The following is a 13171-nucleotide window of genomic DNA, read 5'->3' as shown; positions in this document are numbered from 1 at the left end:
CGTTCACCGCGTTGAACTGGTAGCCGTAGAAAAAGTTGGACGCAAACGAGGCGGGGATGAGGCAGAGCATGCGCCAGTCAAAGATGGCGGCGTAGAGCCCGCGGATTTCAATCATCGCGGACGCGGCCTTGGGGTACTCGACCTGTGTGCCGTCCGAGCGAATCACCGTCGACGGCGCCTTGAGAGCGAGCGCAAGCGACGTGCCAATGGCCATGGCGCAGATAAAGCCAATGTACGTCGCGTTGTTGACGCTGGAGGCGGTCGAGTTGTAGTTGAAGCCAAAGGGAATAAAGCCACCGAGGACACCACCGAGGTTGAAGACGACCCAAAAAATCGAAATGAACTTGCCCTTTTCGTTTTCGGTCGGGTACGCAAGCATCATTGTGCCCTGGGCCGTCCAGAGGAGGCCGGCGCCGATGCCGAGAATCGCGCCCGCGACAATCACAAACGTGCCGTTCTGCGTGTAGTTGTAGCTGAGAAGCGAGCCGGCATAGAGAGCGTACGTGCAGCCACCCACAAAGAGCGTGAGGCGCGGGCCCAAAAAGTTGTGCACCGAGCCGGCAAAGACCGAAAAGCCCGCAAAACACGCGTAGAGAGCCACGTTGGCGTTGGAGCTGACCTTGTCGTCGACCTGACCGCCGCCGCCGAGACCGTTGAGCGCGTTGAACATACCGGGGCAGCCGAAACAGATGAGGCCGAGAAGCAGGATCTGCGCAAACGAGTTGGCCTTGCCGGCATACTTGAGGCCGCCTTCCATGGCGTAGTCGGCCGTCGGCGTCGCGACCACGTCCGTCGTCTTGTTCATCGTACTGTGTTGCGTGCGAGGCAAAATAGAAAGTGAGCTCCACATTCCACCTCGCTTCGCCGCCTAGGTGAGGTCGTCGAAGTGCAAACCCAACTTCAACCGGCTTGATACGCAGACTCGTCTAACGTATCCCCAGGCCTTGTAATGCACGTAATTCGAAGCATCACCGCCTTGTCTCATAGCTGCTAGTAGGTACCACCATCTGTCCGTGTCCCTTCTTGACACGTGAGAGTCGATCTTTGGGATCTTGAGCTTGCCCTTGCATTTGTTTCTATTTTCGGTGCAATTAATTATTTGGTGTTCCCGCCACAAACCGACGTGTCCCGCGACACCAACTTCAACTTCAAGTTGGTCATGGTCCCACCTTTCGCGAGCACGGGGCGGTAGCAGCATTTGGTGCCTGGAGCAATACTTGTCGACAAATAGGTGCGCACAATACAGTCATTAAGAAAGAGATGAAGGGGAGCTTCCTACATGTACGGTGTGGGGCCAGTATAAACGGTTGTCATCTATCCCACGCCGTGCAGTGCGCGGCCTCTCATAGCACTTGCTTGAACTTGCACCTTGCGTGCGCAGAAGCCGTAGAAAACAGCCCAAATCGACTGTCTGACGCACTCAGCTCGTGGCGAAGGAATGGCCACGACAGCGTCGACGTTTTCCAGCCTCTCACAGCCACAGACACACATTACACTGGTTCATTGGTCTTTATTATTGACCCATGACTGGTTCTGGGTCGTGCTTGAGCCTGGCGACGTCTCCTAAAAGCGTTATGTAGTGCACGTGAGGTGGTGGATGAGACCATCTACTGTGTAGCAAAGCCACGGATGCGTGCAAGCGTGTCGATCCATCACTTTTTTACTTCGTGTGCTGGATCACCCAGGCGCCACGAGTCAACAAGAACTACTGCGTTTGCAAGAAGTGGCGTAAATTCTACGGTATGCCCACTGCTACCTATTCATACGTAAGACTGGTGGGTTGAAGATACTACAGTACTACTAGCTCTGTTTTAGCGAGTTCATGGAACGCAAGCATACAAACTCCTTGGGGCCGATTCTCTCTACGCCGTGCCATCAAAAATACCCTCGTCCTCAACACTCCTAGCAAATCCAAATGACACGTCAAACGAGTTGTTTGATTCACCACAAAACAAGAGTAACTAGATCGCACTAGCAACGCGTCCGACTTAGTTGGAGAGCTTGCGGACGACGAGGTACATGAACGGGAACGAGATGGCCATGAGCGCCCAGTTGATGATGAGCTGCGTCATGTACGACACTTCGAGCACGTCGATACGCCACGAGATCGCACCGCCCGCGCTCTGGAACGCCTTGTACAAGCCCACAAAGCGCGCGAGGTCCATCGGTTCGTTGGACATGGCGCCAATGACCCAGTAGACGTAGTTCTGGTAGACGGCGTCGACCAACCCGTAGAGCATGTAGACGATCATGGGGAAGGCGGCGCGGCTGCTCTCGGTAAAGTCAATGTTCTGCTTCGGGTCGTCGCGCGTGTAGTCCTTTTGGACGATGACACCGAGGATCCACGCGAGGAAGGTGAGACCCGTGGCGATCGCGAGACCGACCTTGCCGCGCGTCGCACGCGAGACGGACTCCTTGTCCATGACGTAGTTGCCAAAGATAAAAGCGCCGACCATCTGCATGCCCCAGTACAAGACACCGTTGAGACCGCGCGTCCGGAGCGAAAACATGTGCGCGTTCACCGCGTTGAACTGGTAGCCGTAGAAAAAGTTGGACGCAAACGAGGCGGGGATGAGGCAGAGCATGCGCCAGTCGAAAATGGCTTCGTACAAGCACTTGATCTCGTCCTTGACGGACGCCGACTTGGGGTAGTCGACCTGCGTGTTGTCCGAGCGGATAATCGAATCGGGCTTCTTGAGGAAGAGGGCCATAGCGGCGCCGCACACCATCAAGATGAGGAAGACAATGTACGTGGCGTCCGAGACGGCCGAGCTCGAGTCGGCATTGTAGTTGAGAATGAACGGCACGAGCGCACCAATGACCGCGCCGAGGTTGAAGATGACCCAGCAGATCGAGATGTACTTGCCCTTCTCGTTCTCGGTCGCATAGGAGAGCACGATGGCGCCTTGGGCCGTCCAGAGGAGGCCGGCGCCGATGCCGAGGATACCGCCGGCGACAATCACAAACGTGCCGTTCTGCGTGTGGTTGTAGTTGAGGAACGAAGCGACGTACAAGGCGTACGGGAGACCGCCGAGGAAGAGCGTGAGGCGGGGGCCGAGGACGTTGTGGACCGAACCGGCGACGATCGAGAAGGACGCGAACGTCGCGTAAAGAGCGACGTTGGCGTTGGAGCCGGCGGTCGCGTCGACTTGACCGCCCGCACCGAGACCGTTGATGGCGTTGAACATGCCGGGGCAGCCAAAGAGGACAAGACCGAGGAGGCACACCTGGATGTATGCGTTGGTCTTGCCGGCAACCTTCTTGCTGCCTTCTTCAAGGGCATAGTCTGCAGCGGGGGACGCAACCTTGTCGGCCATCGGGGGCAGGCGCTGGAAATTGAGAAGTGAGGAATTCGACGCATGAGCAAATGCAGTGTCGGCAGTGTTGAAGCGGCGTCTTTTGTTGAATGGGGTGCGCTCAGATCTCAGAACCAGGCGCCGTGGTCAGTTGATGCAGTTGTCGAGTCGAGTTGTATGGTTATCAAGCGCTTCGCGGAGACGATCGCGGCGTCGCCATCCCACTCTATCGCGCCTGTACGCGACTTGGGGATTCTCATTCTCTATATTTTCTGATCCTGAGCGATTGGTCAGGCAATTTTGCGTTGCGGGTGCGTCCATAAGATTGGAAGAGTTGGAGGTTGACTGTTGGTGGGTCCATCTATCGCGTCCCCACTTGACTGTACCAGAGGAGCCACCAGAAGAGCTACCCACAGTAGAGCCACACGCAATGCGTGTACATATCCTAGCGGCCGTGATGTCTCCGACACACGCTCTCCTATAGCTTTTGTCCACTGGTTTCGACATGATCCCTAGCGGCAACCCTATTCCACGTGAACGCAGGCGAGGTGTCTTGGCACAGCATTTGTTGAGGGGCGCTTGACTGATTTACCTCTACAACAAGAAAGTCGCGGGGTATCCCCGAGTATCTAGAAGCTTCAAAAAGTTTTATGCTGTTCAGATAGGAAGAAGTATTTGCATCCGCGGATGGCCACCACGCGACAGCTACAAGGCGGCGCCGTCAGACATGCAACCATCCCACCACGCCAACGCAGCGCTTCGTCTTGCGCGACATGGATTTCAGCGAGAGCGACCAGTCCCGAGACTGGTTGACGGAGACGCTTCTCTGTACGAGGCTAGTGTCATAGCATGCTAGCTCCACGCAGCCAGCCCAGTGGCAGTCCAACGGGCCTCCCTTAGAAGAGCTTCATTCTACTACATGTATGGCCGCTCGCGAACAGGATAGACGTGGGCATGTACCATTCATCATAACGAGGTGTATGTTGCTGCAAAGTGCCTTACGTGGGCATGTACCATTGCAAGGTATTGTGTGCAATCGAATACCCTTGACCCCCAGCCTGTGCTCTGATGTGGGTCAATTCGATCCATTGCCAGCGTCTCCGAGTAGATGAGTGGTGAGGTACACGAATAGCGGTGCTCTAGCCGACAAAATATGAATACCTTGCCGATGCTCGGATTGTCTCGACACAAGCATTACGCCACAAATTCTCGACTCTTTTCGGTCACTTCCATCTGTTCAGCATCATGGTACCACCACCATCCTGTTGAAGAACGACGCGTGGGTACCGCATGTGGCGTCTGCGGCTGCCACGTCATGACGCGAATAAAAAGGCAAACTGGTGTAGAATTGTAGGGTAGAAAAAATGATCGCAGCGAGATGGGTAGTGTTAAAGTACAGTCGGACAGATTACGGGTGGTCCTTGATCATGCGCTCGTGCGTCTCGTGGAGGCCCTTGAAGTACTTGACGGTCTTGACCTTGAGCTCGTTCGTCGCGTCTTCGTCGCAGACAATGACCGACTTGTTGTGCGTCTGGATGGCCGAGACGGTCCACATGTGGTTGACGCCCTCTTCGATGACCTTGTAGAGCGCGTAGGCCTTGGAGTGGCCCGTGATAAGCACGAGCACCTCGCGGGCGTCCATGACGGTGCCGACGCCGACGGTCAGCGCCATCTTGGGCACGGTGTTGATGTCGCCGCCAAAGAAGCGCGAGTTGGCGACGATCGTGTCGTACGCGAGCGTCTTGACGCGCGTCCGGGACACGAGCGACGAGCCCGGTTCGTTGAACGCAATGTGCCCATCGGGGCCGATGCCGCCGAGGAAGAGCTCGATGCCGCCAAACGACGCGATCTTGGCTTCGTACGCAAGACATTCTTGCTCGAGGTCGGGCGCGTTGCCGTTGAGAATATGGACGTTCTCGCGCTTGATGTCAATGTGCTGGAAGAGGTTGGTCCACATGAACGTGTGGTACGACTCGGGGTGGTCCTCGGGCAACCCGACGTACTCGTCCATGTTGAAGGTCACGACGTGCTCAAAGCTGAGCTTGCCTTCCTTGTGGTACTGGACGAGCTTCTTGTACGTCGTGAGCGGCGACGACCCAGTCGGGAGGCCGATGACAAATGGACGCTCGGCCGTCGGCGCGAACGCGTTGATGCGCTGGCGCACGTAGCTGGCGACCCAGTCGCCGACCTCGGCGGCGTTCTTCTGGATGATGAGGCGCATATTGTCGAGTTGGTGCAAAAGTGGAAATGAGTGTGACCATCCGCCACAAGCACCGTCCGTGAGACATCGACGGCTTCGACCAGGTGGCCCGCGCCGGCGGCCGCGGCCAGAGTGGGATGCCCACGCGGTGTGCGACGATGACGCAGGGTATCCGGATCCGGAATCCCGTCCAGATGCGGCGCCCATACAAACGGCAATGTGGCGCTGCCACGTGGTCGGACTCAGCACAAGGAATCATCCCCGGGCCCTTTGCAAGCGCGGCCTCGATTACTGTACGTCGAGGCCCCTTACCTCGCCGCCGCCATCGTCGACGTGGGTCTTTCTGGGTCGAGGTTGACGCCGTGCTGTGCGCCACGCGGTGGGCTTGTTGGGCGATTTTTGCATTCGTCTTGGCTGCGTCGGCGGTGGGAGGATCGGGCGGCCTCCGTCCACCCGGCCTGTCCGTGCCTCGCGCCCGCGTCGCAGGGGCCACTTCAACGTGCCTTGTGCGCTTTGGAATCTTCTGGCAAGCCGATGGTTCGTGGCGTTTTTTCCGAGCTATTTTGGCTTGACGTGGCAAAACCAGCTGGCGCACGAATTTCGCCGGCCGCTCACTTGGCCTCATTTCTGCGAGCGCGCAATCCCAGCTCCAACCTCAGCAACATGCTCACCGACACGACGCTCAAGATCGAGAACGTCCGCGTCCTCCGCGGCGGGAAGCTTGTGCCCACCTTCCTCTGGGTCGAGAACGGCAAGATCATGGACCCGCAAGCGCGCTTCTGGCGCGCGCAGACCGCCGCCGAGTACGGCCCGACGCGCGTCGTCGACGGCCGTGGCTTCATTGTCGCCCCCGGCTTTCTCGACGTCCAGCTCAATGGCGCGTACGGGCACGACTTTACCGACGTGCAGTGTACGCCCGAGAACATCCTCGAGGTGCGCCAGCGCCTCCTGGCGACCGGCGTCACGGCCTTTTGCCCGACCGTCATTTCATCGTCGGCCGAGACGTACGCCGATGTCCTCCCCAAGTTTGCTCGCACGGATGACGGCCATATCGTCGGTGGCGCCAACATGATTGGGCTGCACCTCGAAGGCCCGTTCATCAACCGCGAGCGCAAGGGCGCCCATAAGGAAGAGGTTTTTGTCGAGCCGGAAGAAGGGCTCAAGTCGCTCGAAGCGCGCTACGGGCCGCTGACGCGCGAGACCGTCGCGATTGTCACGCTGGCCCCCGAGCTCAAGGGCGCGCTGTCGGCCATCTCGGAGCTCTCGCAGCGCGGTATCGTCGTCTCGGCCGGCCACTCGTCGGCCAACGTTCAGCAAGCCAAGCTCGGGATGGACGCTGGTATCACCATGCTCACGTACGTTTCTTCTTGCCATTATCCTTTGTTTTACACGCTCGGTAGGCACTTGTTTAACGCGATGGCCTCCTTCCACCACCGCGATCCGGGTCTCGTCGGCCTTCTGGGCGCGACGACCGCTCGGCCGTACTATGGCTTGATCCTCGATGGGATTCACTCGCACCCGACCTCGTGCCGCATTGCGCAGGCGAGCCACCCGTCGGGTCTCGTCCTTGTGACCGACTGCATGGCCGGCATGGGCCTCCCGGACGGCAACTACGAGCTTGCGGGCCTCGCTGTCGACGTCAAGGACGGCCGCGCATACCTCCACAACACGACAACGATTGCCGGCAGCGTCGTGCAAATGGACTCGTGCATCCGCACACTGCGCAAGTACACCAACTGCTCGATCGAGTACGCGCTGGAGGCGGCGACGCTGCACCCGGCGGTGGCCCTGGGCTTGGCACCGACCAAAGGCACGCTCGAGTTCGGCGCCGACGCCGACTTTGTGCTCTTGAACGACGACCTCGAGGTGCTCCAGACGTACATTGCTGGTACCCTCGTCTACGACCGCGGCGATACGCCCCAAGTCCAGTACCTCGTCCACGACGACGACGAGCACGGACCGCTCATGACGCACTACGACTTGGACGACGACCGCGCGATGGACAAGGCAGCGAGCGCCGGGCAGCTGCACTTGCTCACGCAGCTCCACGCCAAGGGCAGCGTCTCGTGCACCGCCCACGCCATGGACATCGCGGCTGCCAATGGGCACTTGGCGGTCGTCAAGTTTTTGCATTTGAATCGGACGGAAGGCTGTACAACCAACGCGATGGATCTCGCGGCCGGCAACGGCCATTTGGAGATCGTCCAGTTCCTCCATGCGCATCGCACCGAGGGCTGTACGGCGTATGCGATGAAGGCCGCGACTGAGAACGGCCACCACGAAGTCGTCGAGTACCTTATCCAAGAGCGCAACTCGCTCTGTATTCAGGACGTCTACTCGCCGCGCGATTAGCTCCAACGTGTTGTGTGTATGCTAAAGTCCCTTCTTTCAATCGTTCTTCTCTTTCCTCTACTTCACAGCTCTACCGACACTACTGTACCGGTGCCGAGCTGGCCCGAGGCAGCTATCGAAGCATCTATTATTTGCTTTGCCGACTCGAGAGAGAGAATCTCGGTCTTTCATCTCACCTGTGCACAATAGCCATGGATACTATAGTGCTACTAGTGTCGATTCCGGGGCTTTGGCTACTCGGTCGCTACTACATGCGTTGCGATATGACGCATCGTAGCTGCTGCATGAATCGGAACCTTAATGTGTGCAAGTTTTGTTGCATACATGCATCATAATGCCACCCGAGAGGTTCTTTCTTTGCTGGACGGCACGCAGGTGCGTCGATGATCCGCGACAGAAACGAGGTGATCGTTCTGGGCGGCAGTCCCTTTTCGTGGCTGCATGGCGGTGAGGCAGTGCTGGGGTCGGACCTCGGTTGATTTGGTAAAGATGCCGCACAAGCAGCGCGCGACAGGCTCGTGTCGGCTCCTAACCATTGCATAAAACAGACAGAGGCTGCAGGTGTCATCGCCGACTCGACTCGACTCGAGTAGTGGCTGCGACATCACGCGATCGTCCAAGGCAGCCACATCACCGTCATCATCATCATCATACCCCACTCGCCCGTCGTCACCACTTGGGTGGCCTTGCCTTGCACTGCCAAAGATCCACACGGCGACGTCACGACGATCCGCTCCTTGAACTTCAATGTGGTCCCGCTCGATGTTGAAGTTTGCCAAAAACATCTGGTTGGGCAAAAGGCGGGACAAACCTGTCATTCCGACCAGGCTCGGCGCCGCGCTGGAGATCGATGACAGAAAGGCTATCCCATCGCTTCTGGCGTGCCGAATTTGTGAGGTAAACAGCCCTTCGTAGGCGGCCCGAAATAAATTGACGGAGCGAGATCTCGTGATAACATCACGGATACTTGGGGAAACCGAGGGCCACGTGGAACAAGGACGAACAATCCAAGAGGGACCTTGAGCGCGTCTCCTCAAGATCTATATATCGTTATTCAACGTCGGACAGTTCCAGTGAGCGCGCTGCAGTAAGCAGTCACACTACAGTATTGGATATATATATATATGAACGTGTTTCGCGTTATCTTCATAATTACACAAAGACTTCGCATACGTAGAGACTAGCAATCTCCTTCTTCTTCATTCGCTCGCCGGTCCGTGGCTGCGCAGGCGGCGGCGCGGGGGCTCGTCTGGCTCTTCTGTCGTCGCCCTACGACGCTTGTGGCCGCGGGTGAGGCCCGTGACGACACGGTCGGTCAAATCTTTCCAGGCGTCGCAGTCGGCGGCATAGCTACGCAGTTTGTCAAGGTCCTCGGAAGACGCCAGCGACTGAGGTGGCGTCAGCGACTGGAGGCCGCGGTGCAGTATTGGATAGGTTGCGGTATTGAAACCACAGCACTCGGACGACGTCCTGACCACAACTAGAACGACTTTTGACACTATAATGAAGATAGTCTTACACTGCATTCGTCGATGAAGAAGCAGGCTCGTTTCGTGATCGTCGGCAACACACGACGCTATAACGAAGCACTACCATCGTCGATCACAGCGCAGGGAATAATTCAAGTGGTGAGCTTTACATCCCCGCCAAGGTTTGAATGGCAGAGGCCCTTGACGCGTTGACCTGGGAAAAACCACAATGATCAGTTTGCCCCATATATCCCACCACCTGGTTTCTTGCCTGCGAAGGGCGCGGACGAGCGTCCAAGCGAACAGGACGAAGAAGAAGAGGCCTCGACATTATCCCACGTTCGGAAGAGACACGATTTTGACATCATACCACTCTAACTACGATCTGCGGACGCCACCGTATGCTACAACACACACATTGAAGCTATTGAAGTCATCGCTCGCCCACCCACGGCTTGGGTGTCCTGGTCTGCACCGGATTTTGGCGCCAAATTGTAAGCCGTCGACATTGCACAATAGATACTTCAAGCGCGCTGGTCGCTGATCGAGGGAAACTCGCAAAAATGAGGTTTTACAGCGCCGGCTATCTCGTATCCTCTCTATTCCAGTCTCTACTCGTATGCAGAGTGGTAGCTATCAGTTGGACGGTATTCTTCACGCTGCCTGACAGACGATTTCGCCCCACAGATTGTCTAGTACACGAGTAGCTTTCGCGTGGCGTCTGGTCACAGCATGAAACAGGCATCAAGAATTATGGTTGGGCTTCAAGAAAGTACAGTGGACTTATGATGGCCCGCCAAATAGAACCGCGACGGACCTTGAACTTGCAAACTTCAATGCTCCGCACCCACAAGCGACTACAGCACCATCGTCTTGAACCATTCTCGAATTTGCTTTTGCTTGCACAATGAGCACCGAAAAGTACGCCGAAGTAAGCACCCCCGTCGGCCACGCCGACCTCGAAGACGCCGGCAAAAAGGTTCACGGCAAGCCCAACTCGTTCGTCCAGATTTGTCTCCTCGGTCTCGTCCTCTTTGGCTGCCCCGGTATGTTCAACGCCATCAACGGCATGGGCGCCGCTGGCCAAGTCGACGCGACCGCCGGCTCTAACGCCAACGTCGCTCTCTACGCGACGTTCGCGTCCTTCTCGATCGTCGCCGGTTCGATCCACAACGTCCTCGGTCCTCGTCTTACGCTCTTCATCGGCGGTCTCCCGTACGTGCTCTACATTGCCTCGCTCCTCAACTACAACCACACGCAGAACGGCACGTTTGTGATTGTCGCTGGCGGTATCCTCGGCGTCGGCGCCGGCCTCCTCTGGACGGCCCAGGGCGCTGTCGTGCTCTCGTACCCGACCGAGAACGAGAAGGGCAAATACATCTCCACCTGCTGGGTCATCTTCAACCTCGGCGGTGTCATTGGTGCGCTCGTGCCGTTCATTCTCAACTTCAACTCGGAGGCTGGCAATGTCTCGGACGCCACGTACATTGTCTTCCTCGTCTTGATGGTGTGCGGTGCCTCCATGTCGCTCTTCATGAAGAAGCCCGATTCGATCATCCGCTCGGACAACACGCAGGTCGACTACCCCAAGTCGGCGTCCGTCAAGGACGAGATCAAGTGCTTGTACGAAGCCATTTTCGACTGGCGCATGCTCTGCCTCATCCCCGCCTCGTTTGCGTCCAACTTTTTCTACGGCTACCAGTTCAACGCGGTGAACGCGCACATGTTTTCGCTCCGCACGCGCGGTTTCAACGGTGTCTTGTACTGGGGCATGCAGATGGTCGGTGCCTTCGTCTTTGGCAACTACGTCATGGACAAGGAGTCCGTCTCGCGTGCGACGCGCGGCAAGGTCGGTCTCGCGATCGCCACGGGTCTCACCTTCCTCGCGTGGATCCTCGGTGTCATCGTCCAGAAGGATTTTACTCGCGACGACCCGAAGCAGAACATTGACTTTACCGAGAGCAGCCGCGCCGCCTTTCCCATGATTGTTTTCTTGCTCTACGGGTTGGTCGACGCCGTCTACCAGAACTACGTCTACTGGGTCATTGGCGCCATGTCCAACGACCCGATGGACCTCGCGCGCTTTGTGGGTTTGTACAAGGCGTTCCAGAGCGCGGGTGGTGCGATCTCGTGGCGTATCGACGTGCTCGAAGTGTCGTACATGACGCAGCTCATCATCAACTGGGCGCTCATGGCCATCTCGTTCCCGTTCATGTACCTCGTCGTCCGCAAGCTCTCCAACTAAGCGATTCGATAGCATCTTGTATCATGCCTAATGACACCATTTTTGCGCTGTTTTGATCGCCTCTTGTTGTTGCTGACTGACGTACTTAGCCGCACGCTATCGCATTGCAAAGTTGGGGTGGAACTTGGATGGCCGGAAGAGTTGTGGATAGTGGTGGTTGATTGGCTTCCTGGCCCTGGCGGTCTTCGCGCAAGCGTTTTGGCGCCTCTGCACACTGGCGCTTGGCGACATAGAGCGCGAGTGAGCTTACTTTACTGCCGCTCAGTGAAAGCCGCGACCCAATAGGGCTTGACGGACAGTCCATCGATCGTTCTTCTTCAGCGGTCGATGCTTCGATCGATTCCACGGGTAGCTGCCAGCCTTGCCACACGCATCAACGCGAGCTACGGTCTCGCGATCCTCATGAGCAATGCGCACACTAGGCAGTACATGATGCTCAAGAAGTTCGTCGTGATCTATGAGCTCCTGTAGGGTAGTGATAACTGGAGACTCTACGAGCCGCCATATCGGGTCGCACACAGGGCATTACTATCGACGAAAGGTAGCAGCATCATTGTGTAAGCACATATTGCTGGGTTGATGATCTCCGCGAGTAAACGCTCGAGTTCAATGCCCAGCACTCTGGACTCGCCGCCAACGATTCTAATTGGTAAAAAACCAGAGCGGGCCAAACTGACCAGTGCGGGTGTTGCGTTCGTGCAGTGAACACACGCATTGGCTACAAGGCTTTTACGCTCGTTCATTGGTAGTAATTAGTTTAGAGATTAGGTACCACAGGGGCATACAAAAAGCAGCATGAAAACCAGGAAAGACATGTTTCAAGGAGCACCCGCCATGAGTTCCCGCCATGCACAATTGCCGCGCGCAGAGTACCGCTTGCTCAACACTGCTACGTCACATTGAACTTCCTTCTTCTTCTTTTCTCTTTCTTCGATTTAACAGGTACACGTTTGTTATAGTCCCACCATGTAAGGGCATGGGTCATTCAATACCCATGGTAAGGGGTATTCGTCACTTGTTCTATGTGTGACCACGAACTCTGATCAAGATCGGCTAATGTTGAAATCCCACTTCTTCAGGATGATCATCGAGCAACTGTCTTGTGCCTCAAGTTGGCTTTGACAGCAGAGGATTGGGAAGGAAGTAGCGCTCCCTTGTGGCATGACGACGTAGAGCATGGGACCCACGTGTCCGGCAGGCAGATCCAATTCCGGGTCAAGTGCCCGGTCCGAACGAAAGGCAAATGGCTTGAAGATCCTGCCGCAGCTTGAGAACATTGCATCAATGGCCCCTGCAGTGTATATACTCAACTGGTAAAACGATGTTGCTCTCCTGCCTGCGCTATCCATTTGTAAATTGTGCCTTGGAATCGACAATACTTATTGCTGTGATGTGAGCGGTGCAAGCTAGCGGCGCAATGCGACCACACGATACACAGTATGTGATTTGCCTGATTTTTACGATCACAATCAATGTGCTGTTTTCATAGCAGGTATACGGTCATCCTCCCCCTCTTGCGATGGCCAACGAAGGACCCATAACCACTGCAATAGCCGCACCGCTCAAAAAGGTTCCCAACTGCAAGCTACCACGTTGGACTTCATTTTCT

General features: G+C 56.6%; 5 protein-coding genes across 5 annotated transcripts; 2 read left to right on the top strand and 3 right to left on the bottom strand.

The window, feature by feature from the left end:
- Nucleotides 1–3: 3 nt before the first annotated feature.
- Nucleotides 4–805, bottom strand: SDRG_12562 (hypothetical protein; the record flags this gene model as incomplete). Its single annotated transcript, XM_008618635.1, has 2 exons — nt 4–16; nt 48–805. 2 exons carry the CDS (start codon nt 803–805, stop codon nt 4–6), a joined length of 771 nt encoding a protein of 256 aa, XP_008616857.1.
- A 1111-nt stretch (nt 806–1916) lies between these two features.
- On the bottom strand, nt 1917–3345 carry SDRG_12561 (hypothetical protein). Its single transcript, XM_008618634.1, has one exon. The coding sequence runs from the start codon at nt 3315–3317 to the stop codon at nt 1989–1991; it is 1329 nt and encodes a 442-aa protein (XP_008616856.1). The 5' UTR covers nt 3318–3345; the 3' UTR covers nt 1917–1988.
- A 1270-nt stretch (nt 3346–4615) lies between these two features.
- Nucleotides 4616–5741, bottom strand: SDRG_12560 (glucosamine-6-phosphate deaminase). Its single transcript, XM_008618633.1, has one exon. It carries the CDS (start codon nt 5701–5703, stop codon nt 4705–4707), a length of 999 nt encoding a protein of 332 aa, XP_008616855.1. The 5' UTR covers nt 5704–5741; the 3' UTR covers nt 4616–4704.
- Nucleotides 5742–6019: 278 nt separating this feature from the next.
- SDRG_12559 (hypothetical protein) lies at nt 6020–7899 on the top strand. The gene is made up of 2 exons (XM_008618632.1): nt 6020–6851; nt 6897–7899. Exons 1-2 carry the CDS (start codon nt 6031–6033, stop codon nt 7846–7848), a joined length of 1773 nt encoding a protein of 590 aa, XP_008616854.1. The 5' UTR covers nt 6020–6030; the 3' UTR covers nt 7849–7899.
- A 2301-nt stretch (nt 7900–10200) lies between these two features.
- SDRG_12558 (hypothetical protein) lies at nt 10201–11630 on the top strand. Its single transcript, XM_008618631.1, has one exon. It carries the CDS (start codon nt 10225–10227, stop codon nt 11560–11562), a length of 1338 nt encoding a protein of 445 aa, XP_008616853.1. The 5' UTR covers nt 10201–10224; the 3' UTR covers nt 11563–11630.
- The last annotated feature ends 1541 nt before the right edge of the window (nt 11631–13171 follow it).

The sequence above is a fragment of the Saprolegnia diclina genome, assembly GCF_000281045.1.
Source record: "Saprolegnia diclina VS20 unplaced genomic scaffold supercont1.50, whole genome shotgun sequence".
Classification (NCBI taxonomy): domain Eukaryota; phylum Oomycota; class Saprolegniomycetes; order Saprolegniales; family Saprolegniaceae; genus Saprolegnia; species Saprolegnia diclina.
This window is presented reverse-complemented; position numbering and strand designations above follow the sequence as displayed.